Below are 21,646 nucleotides of genomic sequence, written 5' to 3' on the forward strand. Positions count from 1 at the left end.
GTTCACTGGGAGCCTGGTGAAGCTTATAAAACAAGGTTTCTCAGAAAAAATATTCGTCTTAGGTTTCCAGTCCTTCTCAGGGCGAACCTCTGACCACACAGAGCTCGTCTTAGGTTTCCAGTCCTTCTCAGGGCGAACCTCTGACCACACAGAGCTCGTCGTAGGCTTTTAGTTCTTTTCAGAACTAAGTCTCTGACCACACAGAGAATACTCGACCAAGTTCCAGTTTCGAGGCAAGCGACCACCATTAATACAAGATGTTACAGATACCTAACATACTGTTAGTGTGAAATATCACCATGAAGAAAACGGTTACAAGATATCTATAACTAGAGAACAATAACCAAGCAGAACATCTGATGAAGAAGCAGCAAGAACCAATCGACAAACATCGAAGATTTAAATTGTACACGAGACAACTACAGATTCAACTATAGCGGTTAGGTGAAATTCTCGCCACGAAGAAAACGGCTACAGAAACATGTCTGGAAGTATATTCAGATCAAGAGAAAGATAAACACAACGAGTGGTTCAATTAATCTCAACTGCGACACGCAATATCTTGATATGGAAGTCTGACGCTGTACCTCATAAACGGTAAATCAATTCACTGTTCTTGGGTTCTAGTTTCTTCTAAGAACTACCTTAAGCCATCTGTTATTACCTGTTGCCAAGCCGATACCAACAACATTAACTGTGAATCAAATCCCATCGACAATTCACTGGTCAGTACCTTTTTACGCCTAACGAACACACAGACACAAAAACATGCGAACACTTACAAACTTCCAACATCAAGCATGATTGTAAAATATGTAAAATAAATAATGTATATATCTTAAAAAGAAATCTTGTTGTCATTCCAAACTTATGTGTATTGCCGCTGCATGTAAAAGATAGTCAGTAAAATATATTAATAAGAATAGGATCATTACTATTTTTATACTTTATTGAGAAAATTCTATGGTTTGTAAGATATTTGTTGTGTTTTTTCTTCAATTTCTGCAATTTCAACCAATCAGTGACGTCTATTGAGGTGAAAACATTCTGTGCCGTATGAGTATGTCCCTCGTTTAAGAAACAGATTGGGTTTATTTACATTTCTGAAGAAAAAAAAGATACCCCCACCCACCCCTAACCCTAACCCTAACCCTAAAACAGATTGAAATGCAATAGATCGATACTAGGGTCATAATTATGGGTGACAATTTCATATGACACCGCTAGGAAAAACTGCTGTTCAAACCGAAAAGATCCGGGTCATGTTCAGATCTGTTCTATAAGAAACAAGAACAACAATTATGATGGACCCACAAAGAGCCCATCACGTGGTTGTTCAAATGATCATCACTACCACTCCATTAAAGTAATGAAAGCCAGTAGCAAGACTAGCAGCCACAGTACCACACCACCAACAAAAAATGACTACCATTATCACCAGCAATGCCAAAAATGACCAAATCCATCACCTCTATCAAAGCAACTATTGCCACTGCCACTGCTTCCACCACTGCCAACATAAAACACAATTCAGTAATGTTATCACTTACTTTGATGAAATGTACCAAAACCAAGCAGGAAACACCTAAGAGAAGATCCCAGACACTGCAAAAAACAGAAAAAAAAAAAAACAAAGAAAAAAACACGAAGATAGGATTAATAAATAAACAGCAAAACATTACATTATTGGAAATTTTGAAGAAATTATTTATAACAGAAGAACCCACACACACTGATACACACACATATACATACATACACATATATATATATATATATATATATATATATATATATATATACACATACTCTCTTACTCTTTTACTTGTTTCAGTCATTTGACTGCGGCTATACTGGAGCACCGTCTTTAGTTAAGCAAATCGACCCCAGGACTTATTCTTTGTAAGCCTAGTACTTATTCTATCGGTCTTTTTTGCCGAACTGCTAAGTTACGGGGACGTAAACACACCAGCATCGGTTGTCAAGCAGTGTTGGGGGAACAAACACAGACACACAAATACACACACACACACACACACACACACTCACATATACGACAGGCTTCTTTCAGTTTCTGTCTACCAAATCCACTCACAAGGCTTTGGTCGGCCCGAGGCTATAGTAGAAGACACTTGCCCAAGGTGTCACGCAGTGGGACTGAACCTAGAACCATGTGGTTGGTAAGCAAACTACTTACCACACAGCCACTCCTTTTTTGATGTCCACTTTTTCATGTTAGCATTGGTCAGAGTTTACAGAGGCAGATTTTTTTTTTTTACAGCTGGACACCTTTCCTGTTACCAATTCTCACCTGTTTCCAAGCAAGGTAATATTTCTTGGTGGCCAGATACAATTTTGCAGAATACTGGAAATGAGTGGTACAACTTGTACGACAGTAACACCCATTTAGAGCTATCACTCATTATATCAAGATGAGACACAGAGACACACACATACACATGCATGCTTGATGGACTCCTTTCAATTTTAATACATATATAGGATGGGCTTCTTTCAGTTTCCGTCTACCAAATCCACTCATAAGGCTTTGGTCGGCCCGAGGCTATAGTAGAAGACACTTGCCTAAGGTGCCATGCAGTGGGACTGAACCTGGAACAATGTAGTTGGTTAGCAAGCTACTTACTGATGGCCTGGTTGATACTCTGATATGTATGTAATACATACAGTAGTACATATTCACATTAAGAAGACAATATTGAAATACATTATAAATTCCCCTCACATTTCACCCTACCATAATGAAAATAAGAGGGGGGGAAAAAAAGCAGAGAACACATTAGATAATGTAGTCTAAGATATCATTAAACAAATGGAATGGTCACATGTGGAATGCCTTTGATAAAATATCTGCATGAATCAGAGTTGACGTCATCTGAGAAACATCAAGGATCAAGTGATTTTCATATAAAGCAACATGTGTTTGTTTCTCAATGAGTGCACTGAATCCCTAGAAGCCTTCACTGAGCTGAAATTACAGTGAATAAATGTGTGTGCTTGCATGTGTGTGTGTGTGTGTGTGAGAGAGAGAGAGTATGTGTATGTATTTGTGAGAGTGCAAATGTGTGTGTGTGTGTGAGTGTGTGTATTTATGAGAGTGTGTGTGAGCGTGTATGTATATGTGTGTGTGTGTGTGTGTGTGTGTGAGAGCTTGTTTCAATGCATGTAATTTATTGAAAGCTGTAACTTAACAAATCATTAATTAATTTCTCATTGTCCTTGGACAATTATATAAAAAAAAACAAAAAAAAAACAAAAGAAAACAAAAACAACAACAGGGTTACAAACAGATGCACAAGACTAAATAAGGAGACTTATTCTGATTGGTTGACAATTTAAAAAAAATCCAAATATATTCAATAAATGACAATAACTATTTATTTATATATTCTCATATGTCACATTATTTTTTGCATATACTGCAGTCAGCAATGGATATATACATGTTTCAAAAAATATTTTTCATTTACAAATTGCTGAACCAATCAAATCAATAATTATTATAAAAATTCTGCTCATTTATGATCTTGTGTACCTATTTATAACCCTGCTTTACCATTTTATCAGTGGTTGTTCTAAGTTTAGCAACAAGTATAATGGTTTGCAAAAATCCCATCTTCTAATAAATAAACTATTCTATTTTTATATTGGTTTCAAATTTTGGCACAAGGCCAGCAATTTCAGGAGAAGAGTAAGTTGATTATATTGACCCTAGTACTCAACTGGTACTTATTTTATCAAGGATGAAAAGTAAAGTCAACCTCATCGGAATTTGAACTCAGAATGTAAAGATAGATGAAATGCCACTAAGCTTGGCATGCTAATGATTCTTATTTCTTTATTGCCCACAAGGGGTTAAACACAGAGGAGACAAACAAGGCCAGACAAAAGGATTAAGCTGATTAGATCAACCCCAGTGCGTAACTGGTACTTATTTAATCGACCCTGAAAGGATGAAAGGCAAAGTCGACCTCGGCGGAATTTGAACTCAGAAAGTAAAGACAGACGAAATACCTATTTCTTTACTACTCACAAGGGGCTAAACACAGAGAGGATAGACAAGGACAGACAAACGGATTAAGTCGATTATATCGACCCCCAGTGCGTAACTGGTACTTAATTTATTAACCCTGAAAGGATGAAAAGCAAAGTCGACCTCGGCGGAATTTGAACTCAGAACGTAACGGCAGACGAAATATCGCTAAGCATTTCGCCCGGTGGGATAACATTTCTGCCTGCTTGCCGCCAGCTTGAATCAGCATGTTAACGATTCTGCCAACTGGTCACCTTACTCTATTTTTATATTGATTACTTATTTGCCCTCATTTGTATTCATCTCCCCACTCTCTCTTTCAATATACACATGTATGTGCAGGTGTGGCTGTGTGGTTCAGAAGCTCAGTTCTCAACCATGTGATCTTGGGTTCAGTCCTACTGTGCAGTACCTTGAGCAAGTGTCTTCTACTATAACCATAACCTCAGGCTGGCCAAAGTATTGTGAATGGATCTGGCAGACGGAAGTGGCATGAAATGGTGAGAAATGACATTCAGATTTTGGGCCTCACAGAAGAGATGACAATGGACTGAGACAACTGGCAACATGCTACACTTGAGAAGGATCCTACCAACAAAGTAAAATCCATGTCCATGACCTCCTCCAGCAACCCACCCATGCTCACCACCACTGTTTCTCTTCTCCCCTCATTTCTCCATCATGTCTTCATCTATCTATCTGCACATAATATGCCCCTGTTAAATCCCTTCCAACCCCACCTATAGCTCCCACTCTCCTTTCGAAATCTTGTGAACTCACTCACCTATCAACCCTCTCTCTAATCCCTAGTCCACTCCACTCTATACACCATCCTGTAACTTGGATGTACGACTCCTTCCCCCTCTCTATCAAATCTACACCATCTTTTTCTCTCTTTTCTCACTCTCTCTCTCCTATCCGAGAAAGCTATGTTTCTCTTCTAATGCAAGATGCCTCTCTGTCCCTCAATACTAAACCCCACCCCAGTTGGGTTTTTTAGTTCTGCAAGTTACTTGGTGGTTTCACTACTGCTGGTGCCATGTAAGAAGCACCAGAACGGTGGTGAGTTGGCAGAACTGTTAGCACACCGGGCGAAATGCTTAGCGGTATATTGTCTGCCGTTACATTCTGAGTTCAAATTCTGCCGAGGTTGACTTTGCCTTTCATCCTTTCGAGGTCAATAAATTAAGTACCAGTTATGCACTGGGATTGATGTAATCAACTTAATCCCTTTGTTTGTCCCCTCTATGTTTAGCCCCATGTGGGCAATAAATAAATAAGATCACCAGTACACTCTGTAAAGTGGTTGGTGTTAGGAAGGGTATCCAGCTGTGGAAACCATGCCAAAACAGACAGCTGGTGCAGTCTTCTGACTTGCCTATTCCTGTGAAACTGTCCAACTCTTGCTAGCATGGAAAATGAGTGTTAAAGGATGATGATGATAATGATGATGATATATGCATGTAATGTGTGTGAATGTTCCTGTGTATCTTGGCTAGACATGTGATAATTGTAAATGAGCATCATTGTCTTACAAGCAGAGCTGTTTGTTTCCAGTCTTCAGTAAAAAACATGCCTGGCTATGGGTAAACATTAACTTGCTTGGAAACAAATGGGGGTTGGCAATTGAAAGGGCATCTGGCCACAGGCAATCGTGTCCAAATAAATTCCGTTTGACCTATGTTTTGAAAAGTAGACATTACAACAACTACAACGATGATGGTGAAAATGATGATGATATATAGATTATTGAATATTTCTGTTTACAAACAAAGAAAAAAATAATCAATAAATAAAAAGAGTGTGTATAATTTATTAAAAGCTAAAGTTTCTAGAATCATAACTAGTGCTTAGGTTAAAAGCATGACAGCAGTGTGTGTATTGATAAATGCATTATTGATAAATGCATTGGAGTATATTGAATAACTGAGATTTCAATCGTTGCAGAATAAATTGTTAGAAAATGCATCATATTTACCTATTCAATCATGAAAAGAATGTAGGAATGTTTACATATGTTGTGAAAATATTTTTTTCAGTAAGCTGTATATACCTTTTTATTACGCTAATATTTGTAACTGTTATCTGAACTTGATAACCTAAAAGAAACATGCTATTGAAAGATCAGATGTTAGGATTGTTGTAGTTACATAGAGGAGAGTTGTCCATGTTCATGCTTGAAAGTTTGCTTCTATTTATACTAACTATTAAAGCAGTGAAGATTTTGTGTAACTCCAGTCTATTTTAATGCTATTTCTATAAAACATTTTATGATATCTATGGTCCACTTGGAAATACTTATTTGTAAGGCTTAGAAAATCCTAGCAACGTTGGAATGAACATTTCAACTACATAACTGATCATACCATATAGTATTTAATTTTCTATATTTATGTTTATGTGAGTTAGTGTTCTATCTTTGAAACTTGTCTTTTAATGCACCACTGTAATAATAATCAGTATGTTATCAGAGGATAAGTAAAATAGGTAGATAAGTACTTACTAGTATTACTAATTAAAGTTTTTAAGGACAATTGGGGATGGTAGGAATACTAATACAAAACAATTCATCATTAGGTTTACAATAAGGGCAGTATTTACCAGTGCCTAAATTTATTGTTATCTTTAAGAAATTAACAATAATTTGATCTATACCTATTATGATATTTAAATCTAATTCTTTGGATGTGTTGATAATGAAATCCATTCTAACACCATCTATGTGCAGTCAATCATCATCATCATCATCTTCATTGTCGTCGTTTAACATCTGCTTTCCATGCTGGCATGGGTTGGATGGTTTGACTGAGGACTAGTGAGCCAGAAGCTGCACCAGGCTCAATCTGGTCTTCCTAACACCAACAACTCAGAGAGTGTAGTAGGTGCTTTTTACGTGCCACCAGCACGAGGGCCAGTCAGGCAGTTCTGGCAACGACCACGCTCACACTCAAAAGACCAGGCTCAATCTGGTCTTCCTAACGCCAACAACCCCAAGAATGTAGTAGGAGCTTTTTACGTGCTACCTGCACGGGAGCCAGTCTGGTGGCACTGGCAACGACCATGCTTGAATGTTGTTTCTCACGTGCCACCGGCATGGGAGCCAATCCGTGGCCCTGGCAACAGTCACACTTGGATGTGCTTTTAACATTCCACTGGCATGAGTGCCAATCAGGCGGTACTGTCATCGACCACATCAGCGGTTTTGGTTTGTTTACACTTGCCTCAATAGTTCTTTGTATTAGTAAATAATAGTAAATGATGTTATATTTATGTAGAACACAGCATAATTTAGAATAACAGAAACATGTATGGTGTAGATAACTCAATATCCAGTCAGTTGTGTAGCTAGTGGTGGTAAGTGTGAAAGGGGCTGTCTACTCTGAGTGATGCTTTTTATGGGTGAGGGGAAGTACTTTTGGATTTGCTACAAACAAATCATTTGTGGGGTTGTTCAGCAAAAAATTGCAAAACCATCTTTTGCAGTCTACAAGAGACTACTAGTATCATCATTATGCTTGTGTGTATGTGTGTGCACATGTTTATGTGTGTGTGTGTGAGAGAGAGAGAGAGAGAGAGAGAGAGAGAGAGAGAGAGAGAGAGAGGCATTGCATGTAAAATATTAAAAGCTACTCACACTTTGCCTAAGAATGTAAAAATGTATTATATACAATTCAACCCTTTAACATTCATATACTCTATCAAATACAATGCTTATTTATCACTTTAAATTAATCATGCATTATCTTGTAGCTTCAAAATTTTGATGATGTGATTGCTTATTTTTAGAACAACATTGTAGGGTAGGTATGAGAGGCTGGATCTGGCCAGTTTGAACAGGTAGAATATTTGACCCAGATATGGCTGGTTTATATGCTAAAGGGCTAAACTTTCTCTATGTAGACTAGAGAGAATAGACAGAATTGGAGTGTATAAGTTCATTTCCATGGTGATGAATTGGAGTGTATAGGTCATCTCCATGGTGACTAAATATTCAAAGACAGGTTATATTAGGGAAGTAGGATAACTGGTACTTACTTTGTTTCTCCCAGTTTTGCAAAAGTGTAGTAAACACATTTTAAAAAGTCTCGTGGAATTTTCTTTAAGCCTAAGATATTCTGGAAAAAAAAACACAACAAAAAAATTCAGTTGTTATTTGACAGACAGAAATTTACGCACTTAGCAACACTCCTTTTCTTATAGAATTGAATTAAAGGAGCCTCTATATGATTCCTTGCACTACTAGAAACTGCAGCTAAATTTCCCTTAAATAGTGCCCTGCCTTCTTCCTTTTCTTCCTTCCACATTCCATCACTTCACTTACCCTCTTTCATCCTTCCTCTCTGCTATTAACACCAGAACATCTACTTACAACTCCCAAGATAAACATTTCTTTATGCTTGGCCCCTGCACCTCCTTTGCAACTGCTCTGATGCTGCTGTATGGGTCACTTGTACAGGAGTTCACTGTTGGTCCGTGGTGAAGTAATTCATGAACAGTGAAGTGTTGAAACCTGGGTGAGTTGCTTGCTGAGCTGTGTATGTATCATCTCTCTATGTACACAGCTCAGCTCACACACACACAAATCTATGTACATAGAGAGATGATGCTGATGTTTTACCACTAAGAAATGTTCTCAAGAAAATTTAGCAAACACCAGAACGTAAGTGAGCAAGACAAATGAAAGTAACAAAAATATAGACTATTCACAAACATGTTTCACTATCACCAGATTACATAATTTTACTTATGCAATTTTCCGTAGATCTTCAGTGTGACCGTCAATACAAATATAATTTGCAGAACTATACGCGAGACGTCCAAGGTCAGACATATATCTAGTTCTACCTATAGACCATAGCGGATCTACTTCTAGCATAAGGGTTGTCTACATAGTGGTCATCCCTCTAATATGCATGTAATACAATTTACTGAACCTTCAGATTTTAATATGCTAGACCACTGGGTTTAAATTGATGTATATAAATACATACTGAAAGTAATAGAAGTGAAACTAATATATATAGATATATAATGAAAGCAATTGAAATTGAAACCATATAATAGTGAAAGTATTAACAGAGATGTCATTGTTTCACTTTTGACATGTAATACGGAAACAGCGTAAGAGGGAAGAGATTGCTCCAGGCTTGCATTAGGCAAGAAGTTGAAAATTTTTGACCCATGACACTGTATGGACCCTAAGTAATGCATGTGTAAAATTTGAATGAAATCTGTTGGGTAGTTCTTGAGTTTTAGTGATGCACACATACAGACACACACACACATTCTCAGTTTTCTATATATATATATATATATATATATAGATACATAAAATACACAAAATATGTATGCTTTATATATATATATATATAATGTAACAGTTGTTGAAACAGATTGCCACTTAATAGTATAAAACTAAACAAATGCGAAATCTTTAAATATGGTCATTCTATATATTTAACAATTTTAACAATATTTGTAATGCCTATCTAATATCAGCTGGTTTCTGCTTCTAATATAGAGGATTATTGATGTTTATGAAAGCAACATAGATACAAATCAATGGTTACAGATGTAAAACTGATTTTTCTGAAATTATGTTTTATGTAAATCAGATTAATATAATACTATAGTGTGTTTTTTGACATCAATAACCTTTAGCATGTCAATTTTTATATCAATTATACCAAATTCATTTGTTATCTGCATTTCTGATCCAAGAACGTTGTATAAGCTATGAATAATGACCCTTTACTTTAAACATAAGATAAAGAAATAAAGGCTGTCAGCAAATACCTATCCAACTACATATATATACATATACATACATACGTGTATACATACATACGTGTATACATACATACGTGTATATATTTATGTATTATTTGAAATTCGAATACTTAATCAATTAGTCTGTCCTGACATATCAGTCACAATACTGATAAGGTATATATGCTCTAGTTCATTTTTATTCAAAGCTAGTCACCAAATCAGAAACAAAGTTCTGTCAGTTGAAGTTGGACAACATTAACTAGGTTGTCATGCATGCTTGATGTCATTTTCTCTGAGGCTTAATTAAATTATTTTATTATTATTTTTTTTTTTTTGGCAGGAATCAAGCCAGTCAATAAAAAAATGCCAAGGTGATTTTGTTTAAGTCAAGACAGGGATTTGTGAATAAGAGGGCAAGTTAGTGTGTTTATATATGTAGGTGTTTCATACTATACATCTTTTATTTTTTACTTGTTTCAGTCATTAGACTGTGGCCATGCTGGGGCACTGCCTTGAAGAATGTTAGTTGAGTGAATTGACCTCAGGACTTATTTTTTAAAACTTGGTACTTATACTATCTGTCACCTTTGCTGAATTGCTAATTTACACCAGTTGTCAAGCAGTAGTGGGGAACAAACACAGACTCAAAGACACACTCAAATGCTAATGATGATGATGATGATAACAATGGATCCACTTTGACACTTAGTGGTTAGTGAATGTTTTCAAAGGAGTGTGTCTGTATGCATGTATGAGTGTGTGTGTGTGTGTGTGTGTGTGTGTGTGTGTGTGTGTTCTGCACATATATGTATTTGTGAATATGCTTGTTTTCATATGTGTAGATGTTTCAAGAGATAGACCTACCTTGACTTGTCCAATACTGATTGTAATAGCAGCAGCACTTGTAAAAGAGTTAATCACAGGGTAGGATATGAAATTTACTAGAATTCCTGCAAAGAAACAAAATGAAAATTTCCTCAGACTTTGATAACAATTATAGATTATTTAGTAGAGAATATTTTACACTTGAGTGTAATCTGACATATGATGGGTAATGTTGGGAATATATTTTTGCCCTTGTGGCAAAACTCAGTTAATGTAATATACTTACAATAATAATTATAATTTTATTTTTCAAATTTCATGAATTTCATGTATTTATACAAAATAATTATCATTTGTTGTCTGTTTTCCATGTTGGTATGGGTTGTCATTTTCAAAATAAAAATATTTCTTGAATTAAAGAAAAAATAAGACAAATTTCTCATTTGCATAGTCACAATACATATAGGTTGCCAATAGTCAATTGTTTTAACTATCATTCACAAATGTAATATTGTCTGATATTATCCACAGTGGCAAAACTATAACCCTAGCATCATTTCTTAAATGACAGCAAACAACTTAGCTTTAATATAGTAAACAAAGGTGATAAAGCCATTAAAATTAGAGTTATCTTCCTTTGCAGGCTGTACAAACATAAAGAAATCAAGATATACTGCCAATTTTATTAACAGCTGGTTCTTTATGGAAACATAGATATTCAAATCATTAATAGTGAATATTGATTTAATGGTAGTTTTTGGTTCATTCCTAGATTGATCTTATTGCATTGAATTTTTATTTGAAATAACTGCTGGTATTAAAGAATAAGGATGTTAGTGACAATGAGTCTATAAAAGACATATAAGCCGTAAGCTTTCTATTACCTGGACATTTAAATGAAAGTATTGATGAAGAGGCTCTATGTGGTTGCTCATTTACTAGAAATTACAGTGAAATTTTTCTCAAAACAAACCTTACCATCTTAAACAAAGGAAATATTGTATAATCTAGTCCTGGACAGTCTCAAACTGAGATGGGATGGCCATGATGGGTAATACCTTTTAGGTTAACCAACAATACCAAGAGCAGCATCAACAACATGAATGGCATTCTTTGTCAGAAACCTGATAATCTTAATTATCTGCACCATTTTGTATAGTGATCATATTAAAAATACTCTCTTTTACTTGTTTCAGTCATTTGACTGCGGCCATGCTGGAGCACCATCTTTAGTCAAGCAAATCGCCCCCAGGACTTATTCTTTGTAAGCCTAGTACTTATTCTATCAGTCTCTTTTGCCAAACCACTAAGTTACAGGGATGTAAACACACCAGCATCGATTGTCAAGCGATGTTGGGGGGACAAACACAGACACACAAACATATACATATATAGATATATATGATGGGCTTCTTTCAGTTTCCGTTTACCAAATCCACTCACAAGGCTTTGGTCGGCCTGAGGCTATAGTAGAAGACACTTGCCCAAAGTTCCACGCAGTGGCAATGAACCCGGAACAATGTGGTTGGTAAGCAAGCTACTTACCACACAGCCACTCCTGCCACTATCTACAGACTTAGGTTAAACAACACTCTCTAATTATATAATTTAGTTTACTTAAGAGTAATGTACAGAATAACAATTAAATCTATTGCTTCTCTACATGAACTATGTTAGTCCCACACCCACTGAACTATTTGATATAGTTTGTCTCTTATTATTTTAGCTAAACAAAACAATACTGTTGAATATAAATTTTCCCATGCAAGGTCATGAGAAAGTGTGAAGCTTGATATCTGTAAAGTTAATGACATTTATAGCGGCATGGTGGTTCTGGGTAAGCAGTCAATAGGTTTAGAAAAGCAACTCTTCTTTTTGGAAGAACATACTATCTTTTATATTTTACCTGTTTCAGTCATTAGACCGTAGCCATTTTAGGGTACTAGCTTGAATTATTAGTTGAATGAATTGACCCCAGTACTTATATTTTTAAGCCCGGTACTTATTTTATCGGTCTCTTTTGTCAAACTGCTAAGTTATGGGGACATAAACATACGAGCACCAGTTGTCAAATGGTGATAGGGGGACAAACACAGACATGCATGCATAGATTTATATACATATATATATATATAAATATATATATATACACACACACACAATGGGCTTCTTCTTTCAGTTTCCGTCCACCAAATCCACTCACAAGGCTTTGCTTGGCCCAAGACTATAGTAGAAGACACTTGCCCAAGGAGCCACGCAGGAATCAAGTGGTTGGGAAGCAAGCTTCTTATAACACAGCCACCCCTGCACCTATGTATACTAGTATATATTTCCCCTAAGTTCACATGTGTGAAGCGAATACTCAACATCAAGTGGCTGCAAAAGGGTCTGAAATGACAACAGGCATCAACAGGATCAGTGATGAAATAAGACACAGATGCTGGAAGTGGATCAGACACGTTCTCAGACAAGATCAAGAGAGTGATTGTATGGTAGCACTAAAGTGGAAGCCCAAGGGGAAAAGAGCGGCAGGATGCCCTAAAACCACACGGTGAAGGACCATTCACAAGGAAAGGTGGAAATCTGATTTTAATATGAATGATGTGAAGCTTCATTCAGTCAGCACCACTCTAATATACACTGATATAATAAAGTTAGATACTTAATAGGAGATCTTGTCAAAATCTTGGTTATATTGAAAATAGAATGAAACACATAGGAATTAGAAATTACAAATATAGGCACAAAAATGTTTTAGGGAACTTACCAAGATTAAAAAATCCCATTAACAATTGGATTATTCCACAGAAAAATGCTAATAAGATAGCATATGTTGGATCATTGTTGACAGGGGAATTCCCAAATGCTGCAGTCATTAAGGACATGATGGCAGTGGGTCCAAGTGTGATATCTTTGGCAGTCCCCAGGATGCAGTACACAAAACAACCCATAAATGCTGCATAAAGGCCATACTGGAAAAAAAAGCAAAGTTATATTAGAAATGATTTTGTTAGCATCTGTACAGTTTATGTAATCTATTATATAAAATCCGTTCTGTCTGTCTGTGTGTGTCTTCTAGGATCTCGGGCATCCTCCATCCGATTGCACTCAAATTTGATATGTAGATACCAACGGTATCAGGGTGTGTCTTGAAAAATTTACAAAAAATCGATTCTAGGTGAGAATGCAATTGATAAAGCTGTTTTTGTCCTACTTTTCTTCCGTCAACCTGTACATAACTGCACCTTCCATTTTTTTGTTATTTTTGTACTGCTTAAAGGCCCATTTCTTTCCTGTCAAGCTTACTGTTTAAACCATGTTTGTGTTCTCCCAGTCAATAGCCTTATCATTACTGGTACTTTAAACTCTTCAGTTGCATATTTATGTGAATAAAATTCTTTTTTCTTTGGAATAGAAAAAAAGTCTATCTTTATTTCTTCTTTTGTTGATGTCTCAAATTTAGGTTAAATCAGTGTTTCTCAAAGGGGAGGCCTATGGGATGGTCGGACAAGATGTTTTGAGAAAGTTTGGTTTAAATGTTTGACAACTCAGCACCGTCCATTGGACGAGGGGCATTTTGCTCATGTATTATATTTGTAGATGAAACAGAACAAGGAATTTGACTAATTTAATCTGCAGGTCAGTATAATTATGATCAAAAGCATTCTAGCTATGATTATGTAATTTTAAATTTAGATATGCTATATCTTGGACTACATTGCTTGATGTGACCTTCCATTATTTTTATGGTAGAACGTGATTTGTGAGAAACTTGGTTGCTATTTCAAGCAAATCTCATTGATGATCTTTCCTGATGATTTCATATTCATTACATAACAATCACAGCAACCTAAACTCTGGCCTTCTGCTTTAGGGTCAGAGAATACTTCAGGCTCCTTACCTCCTAATCTGAGGTAAAAACTACAATGGAATACAGTTTCCATAACTGTGATGACACTGTAAGTTTACATGGAAACTTTCAAGACCACATTCCTGAAAATACCACCTGACTAACAGGTATGGAGTCATACAACAATATACTTCAATTTCTGTTTCAAGAAAGAATCACAAGACAAATTCTTCAAGCCAAGCAAACAAGCTGGAGACCAAGGGGTAGACCAAGAATGAAATGGTTGGATAATATCCAAAGCCTCAGTTGGTTACATTTGGGAATCCAGCCAGAAGTGTACTGACAATTTTTTCTGATGGGGCCTTATGGGATAGGTGCCTGATGGCTCTGACCTCACAACCCTCCCAGGAAATATTGGGCAGAGAAAATGGATGGATGACATAAAAAAAAAAAACTCACCTGTGGAGGTAATCTAGCAATTTTGGCATAAGCAAGTCCTTGGGGAATAACTGTTAATGTTACAGTTAATCCAGCAATTATGTCTGATCTTAAATAACTAAACCTGAAAATAAATTAAAATTGAAAAAAATAAATGTTTGCATAAAAACTCTAAAAATGATGCTTCTGTGTTATAGAGAAGGGGGTGGGTTATAGATGGAGTTATGGTGCTATAATATATTCATTTACATGCATACAAACAGGTGCAGGTGTGGCTGTGTGGTAAGAAGCTTGCTTCCCAACCACATGGTTCCAGGTTCAGTCCCACTGTATGGCACCTTGGGCAAGTGTCTTCTATGATAGTCTCGAGCCAACCAAAGCCTTGCGTGTGGATTTCATAGATGGAAACTGAAAGAAACCCATCGTATGTGTGTGTGTGTGTGTGTGTGTATGTGTGTTTGTCCCCTTCAACTGCTTGACAGCTGTTGTTGGTGTCTTTACGTCCCTGTAACTCAGCAGTTTGGCAAAAGACACTGTCAGAAAAAGTATTAGGCTTTAAAAAAGTTGGTTTGTTCAACTAAAGCTCTCGAAGGTGGCGCCCTAGCATGGCCACAGTCAAATGACTGAAACAAGTAGAAGATAAAAGATAAAGCAGAGATCTTTGCACTTACACAGATCTGTGCAATATAAACACATATACACAGATCTTTATGCATGCGTGTGCACACACACACGGACTCAACATTTTTGCACATGCATGCACAAATGTGCAAATTCAAATCTCTCTATATATAAAGCTGAAGTTGTCTGTGTATGACATGTTTGGTAGTCTTCAACTAACACTATCTCCTCCAAGACCTTGCGGTGCAAGTTGAACAAAATTGAGAGTATGATAGAAGAAGGTTTGCTCTTCCTCCGTAGAAGAAAAAATTCAAATCGGACCATGTTAACACCAAAAATTATTTACATCAAAAAGGTGCTTTTTTTCTATGAAAATCCCTGTTTTTTACGATTTTTTTACTGCTATCTCGCCATTTTTTGGTGTATTTCAACCAGAAAAATGTTCACTTAAAGAGAATAACAAGCTACATAATGCAAAATTTTTACTTTTCAAAAATTCCAATTCTTAAGGGTCAAAACAAACCCGAGCAACGCCAGGCGATACTGCTAGTATGTGTAATTCCTAAGTTTAGAACTTGTAAAATGGAGTCTGAATCCAAAATTCATGCTGATTAAAATTATCAAGACTGAAGTACTGGTCACTCTCCTTTTACACTCTTGTGAACTTACCCACCCACACTTCCTGATCTTCTGTCCCCACACTTTCTTTAGTGTATATTCACTTTTGCTACACATCATCACAATCAACTTCTCTTCTTTTTCAAGTGAAGTAGTCATGTATCTTCCCAACAGCAACACAACTATACTTATCTTTCTGTCATAGTTTAATTTCTTAACACCTTGCCCAAATACTGTATCCCCACTTAGTTGAGGGTTTTTGTTCTGCAAGTTACATGGTGATCTCACTTGTACCAGTGTCATGAAAAAAGCACCCAATATTCTCTGTAAAGTGGGTTGGTGTTAGAAAAGTCATTTAGCCATAGAAACCATGCCAGAGCAGACAGTGGCATTGTGCAGCCCTCTGGCTTGCCACATCTATCAAAACGTCCAACCCATGCCAGCAAGGAAAAGGGACAGTAAATGATAATGATGGTGATGATTAGGGATTGAGGAAGATAGAAGCCTGTTTTGTGTCTGTTTGTTAATGTTACCATGTGTGTATGTATATTTAAAAAAAAAATTTTAATATTTTACTCATTTAAAAATTTTGAAACAGGAATTATGGAACTTAAAATATTATCTTCAACATTTCCTTTCATTTTAATTTAATATTTCAGTTTTTTTTTCAACTTCTCGCCTCCACCCTTTCAACCCTTCACCATTTTTGAATATATTTTCTTCATTGAAAGATGGAGAAAGTTTCATTTACAAAAATATTAATTTTCAAACCTAGGTGCAGGCGTGACTGTGTGGTAAGAAGCTGTGGCACCTAGGGCAAGTGTTTTCTACTATAGCCTCATGCTAACCAAAGCCTTGTGAATGGATTTGGTAGATGGAAACTGAAAGAAGCCCATCTTATATATATATATATATATATGTATGCGTGTGTGTGTGTGTGTGTGTTTGTCCCCCCACCATCGCTTGACAACCGACGTTGGTGAGTTTATATCCCTGTAACTTAGTGGTTCGGTAAAACAGACTGAAAGAATAAGTACTAAGCTTACAAAGAATAAGTCCTGGAGTTAATTTGTTCGAATAAAGGTGGTGCTCCAGCATGGCCACAGTCACATGACTGAAACAAGTAAAAGATTAAAAGAATATTTGCTTATCCTATTCAACATTAAACTGTTATATTCTCAACAAAGCCAGGAGAGTCACAGCTTGAAAGTAGGCAAAATAAAAGTATTTTGTTTTTAACCATAGAATTCTGAACCTCAGAGTTAATGTTTGATTATGAGTCATATAGTTTCTACTCGAGAGATTATAGAAAAATTCTGAGTTTGAACTCTATCTTTGTTTGATAAATACAACTATGAGATTTTGAGTTCAGGAGTTCTATCACTAAACTCTTGATTAGCTATTTCTGAGTTATGACTTTACCTCTTCCCTCATCTAAAACCAACTTAGATTATCCAGTGAAGGTACATAGTCTAGTGATTGGAGGTGCTTGGCTCATGATCATATGGTTTTGGCTTCAATTCCTGGACTGGGCATCACTTAGTTGTTTTTTTAACAAGGCACTTCATTTTTACATTGCTCCAGTTCACTAAAGTGTTAATGAATACCAGCTGAGTACTGAGGCTGCTGTCTCTTCTTTACTGTCAAAACCTGGATGTGCCACTGGGTGAAGGGGTGAGAGGGCCAAGAGGGTATTAATGTCTCTCATGATTATTTAGGCACAATTAGTAAAAGCTTAGTATGTCTTATCAAGACATATGAAGGGATACCCTAAAAAAACTGGAATACTGCAATATAATTTTATTTAATTTTTTATTGCCTTCAAAGTATTCTCCATTTGAAGAAATGCATTGGTCCCGATGAGTTTTCCACTGTTCAAAGCAGTCCTGAAACTCTTGCGAAGTGATGCCTTTTAACGCTTCTGTTTTTTGGGGTTTTTTTCACCTCTATCACATCTGCAAAACGTTTTCCTTTAAGGACTTTTTTTTCACTCAGGGCAACAGAAAAAAGTTGCAGGGAGCAAGATTGGGTGAATAGGAAGGGTGGTTTAGTGAGATCATAAGATTTTCAGCAAAAACTCTTTCACACTCAAGGCAGTGTGTGCAGGCACATTGTCATGATGAAACCACCACTTTCCACTTTGTCATAGGTCAAGGCGTTTTTGTCACACCATGTTTCACAAACACTTCAAAAGTGCCAAGTAAAATGTCTGGTTAATGGCTTGACCAGAAGGAACAAATTCTGTGTGGACAATTCCTTTTGCATAGATGAAACAAATCAGCATCGTTTTGACACTGGACTTCACTTGATGTGTTTTGGGGGAGTGTGATGACATTGAATGCTTCCTTTGAATTGATTGCTGCTTTGTTACCAGGTCATAGCTGTGGCACCAGCTTTCGTCACCAGTAATGACCTTTGGAAAAAGGTTCAGATCAACTTCCAACTGTTCTTTCAGTTCATGACATGCATTCAGTCGTGATGGCTTTTGATCTTCTGTGAGCAAATGAGGCACAAATTTTGCTGCAACTCTTTTCATTCACAGTTCCTCACTCAAAAATCATTATTGTTATAGAAAACTTGATGGAGTGAGTATCACATAACATATTCCCAGATATACATATTATCCTTATGTAAGAATTAACACTTCCTTCTCCAAGCCTAGATTCGAAACCGAATCCAAGAATTCTCGGTCATCCAAACCACAACGATCAACAGACGCGAAAAAAGGTTTTCTTTGTCCTGTCAAAATTGCTTGATCATCTCCCATTGACCTGCGACCTCATCATGTCAAGCGAAGTTCAACTGGACAAGTGCTGACCTATTTAGGTACAAACTCTGCTGCAGTATGTCTGTTTTTCTAGCTGCCACATTTTATTATAAATACGATAGTGAATCAAGAAAGCAGCATACAGACGGGAGCAGACAGACGAGATAGATCTATCTACGACCCTAGTTTTAGGCAGATGACAGAGACAGAGAGAAATGTTTGAAGTGCCGATAGACTACTGTTTCGAATGAAACATGCACACATGCACACACACAAACATATTCATTCCTAATATGTACTCTGTATTTCTAGCAACTCGTAGCAGTTGCCTACATTTTGTATGTAGTGTACCAATAACTCATCAAACACTGTAAATAAATTCTTTTCAATCATGAATCGGTATACGTATTTGTTTACATACACACTTAACCACTACACTTATGAAAGATTAAGAGCATGCTAAGGTAGTGTTGTTGAGTGAACTAGTTCATATACAACTAGACTCACCTTACAGACAGCATCCCTGTACAAGGCTTGTACAGCTCTCACCAACCACTAATCTACCTGTAGTTTCTGCATTGACTACCAGATAAGAGATTGGAGTACCCTGATAAAGGCTTTCTCCATGTCAACAAAAGCCAAGAACAGAGGTTTATCTTTGGCTAGGAATTTCGCCTGCAGCTGACTTACCAGAATACAGCACCAGTGGTGACAGGCTTCTTTCAGTTTCTGTCTACAAAATCCACTCACAAGGCTTTGGAAGACACTTGCCCAAGGTGCCATGCAGTGGGAATGAACCTGGAACCATGTGGTTGGGAAGCAAGCTTCTTATCACACAGACTGTTCAAAATATTTTAAGAACTGAAGAATTTCAAGAGCAAAGGGTAATGATATATTTTGTTGAATAATAGTTTCAAATGAAATGAAGCGATCAAAACTTGAGCATGTATTTGACAGATGTAAAGTGAAAGAAGCCTGTCATATACATATTTACACACAGACACACACATGGACCAAAAGCATTAAGCGGTGATGTGTACGAATATAAACTTGTTACCGGTTCAAATATGCTTGAGACATTTGAACTGGTAATAAAGCTATTTATTGCATTTTGTCATGGAGAAAAAATTGTTGTTTTATATATATATATATATATTCGAATGTGGCAGATGCCAGCGCTGCCTGACTGGCATTCGTGTCAGTGACACGTAAAAGCACCAACCGATCGTGGCCGTTTGCCAGCCTCCTCTGGCCCCTGTGCCGGTGGCACGTAAAAAACACCCACTACACTCAAGGAGTGGTTGGTGTTAGGAAGGGCATCCAGCTGTAGAAACACTGCCAAATCAGACTGGATCCTGGTGCAGCCTCCATGGCTTACCAGACCCCGGCTGAACCGTCCAACCCATGCTAGCATGGAAAACGGACGTTAAATGATGATGACGATGATGATATATGCATGTGTGTGTGTGCATGTATTTGTGTGTGCATATATGTTTGTATATACATAGGCGCAGGAGTGGCTGTGTGGTAAGTAGCTTGTTTACCAACCACATGGTTCCGGGTTCAGTCCCACTGCGTGGCACCTTGGGTAAGTGTCTTCTACTATAGCCTCGGGTCGACCAAAGCCTTGTGAGTGGATTTGGTAGATGGAAACTGAAAAGAATCCCATCGTATATATGTATATATATGCGTGTGTGTGTTTGTGTTTGTCCCCTAGCATTGCTTGACAACCGATGCTGGTGTGTTTATGTCCCCGTTACTTAGCGGTTCAGCAAAAGAGACCGATAGAATAAGTACTGGGCTTACAAAAGAATAAGTCTCGGGGTCGAGTTGCTCGATTAAAGGCGGTGCTCCAGCATGGCCGCAGTCAAATGACTGAAACAAGTAAAAGAGAGAGAGAGATACATGCACACACACATACATATATGTATACATTTATATGTTTGTGTACCATTGTGTTGACACCACACAATGGTTGTAAGTGTGTGCATTTTGCTTTTCAATATTCCATGAAAAACATGTCAGACCACAAGGAAATATCACCCTACTTGGAAACAGGTAAGGGTTGGCAACAGGATGAACATCCGAGTGTAGAAAATCTACCTCAACAAATTCCTTCTGATCCATGCAGGCATGAAAAAGTGGACATTATAAAGATGATGATATTTTAGAAAAGTTTTGTGAACTTACCTGTATTTAGGAAGCCATTGACTTATAGGAAATTTCTGTTTCAATGAAGATGTGGTGCAACATTTTGAGAAGTGCTTCTTTACAACATCTTTCCAGTGTGGTGTAACAGGAACTGGGGCCGGCAGGAGGCGGGTAAATTCTGTGCTCATTTCCCACGGCTGTTCAACATTGATGAGAAAAAGAGAAATATTGCCGTTAATCATTGTGATGCAATGTTAGGAATTTGGGCATCCAGTACCAAAGCAGATAGCAGAGCAAAGATTATTATAAGATGCAGCTATTTGTTGCCAGTCAACTGACTGTGAAGAGCAGAGGTTCTCAATCAGGGATCAGGGTCCATATGACCTTTGGAGTTGGGGATCCATATTAGCATTTTTTTTGTTAAAATTTATGTGCAATAAATTATTTATACCTCTTCAATGCACCAAATATCTTAATTCTTTTTTTATTTTTTTAATGCAATTCCTAATAATATTTAATTCTAAAAATGTAATGAGATTTTCTTAAACATCAA

The 21,646-nt window shown here is 36.9% G+C and overlaps 1 protein-coding gene across 6 annotated transcripts in view; it reads right to left on the minus strand.

Annotated features, from left to right (window-relative positions):
* Nucleotides 1–21,646, minus strand: part of LOC115218858 (sodium-independent sulfate anion transporter) — a 167,045-nt gene that overhangs the window by 114,709 nt on the left and 30,690 nt on the right. For 4 of the 6 annotated variants that reach the window (XM_036505890.1, XM_036505897.1, XM_036505885.1 and 1 more), the window contains 6 exons: nt 21,133–21,290; nt 14,958–15,060; nt 13,416–13,620; nt 10,688–10,773; nt 8,087–8,166; nt 1,551–1,605 (listed from right to left, as the gene is read on the minus strand). In XM_036505890.1, the coding sequence (XP_036361783.1) occupies nt 1,551–1,605; nt 8,087–8,166; nt 10,688–10,773; nt 13,416–13,620; nt 14,958–15,060; nt 21,133–21,281 (678 nt within the window). In that variant the 5' untranslated portion in view covers nt 21,282–21,290. The remainder of the gene's footprint in view (nt 1–1,550; nt 1,606–8,086; nt 8,167–10,687; nt 10,774–13,415; nt 13,621–14,957; nt 15,061–21,132; nt 21,291–21,646) is intronic. The other 2 variants (XR_005000640.1, XM_036505901.1) reach the window with 1 other exon arrangement.

Source organism: Octopus sinensis, linkage group LG1 (assembly GCF_006345805.1).
Source record: "Octopus sinensis linkage group LG1, ASM634580v1, whole genome shotgun sequence".
Lineage (NCBI taxonomy): Eukaryota > Metazoa > Mollusca > Cephalopoda > Octopoda > Octopodidae > Octopus > Octopus sinensis.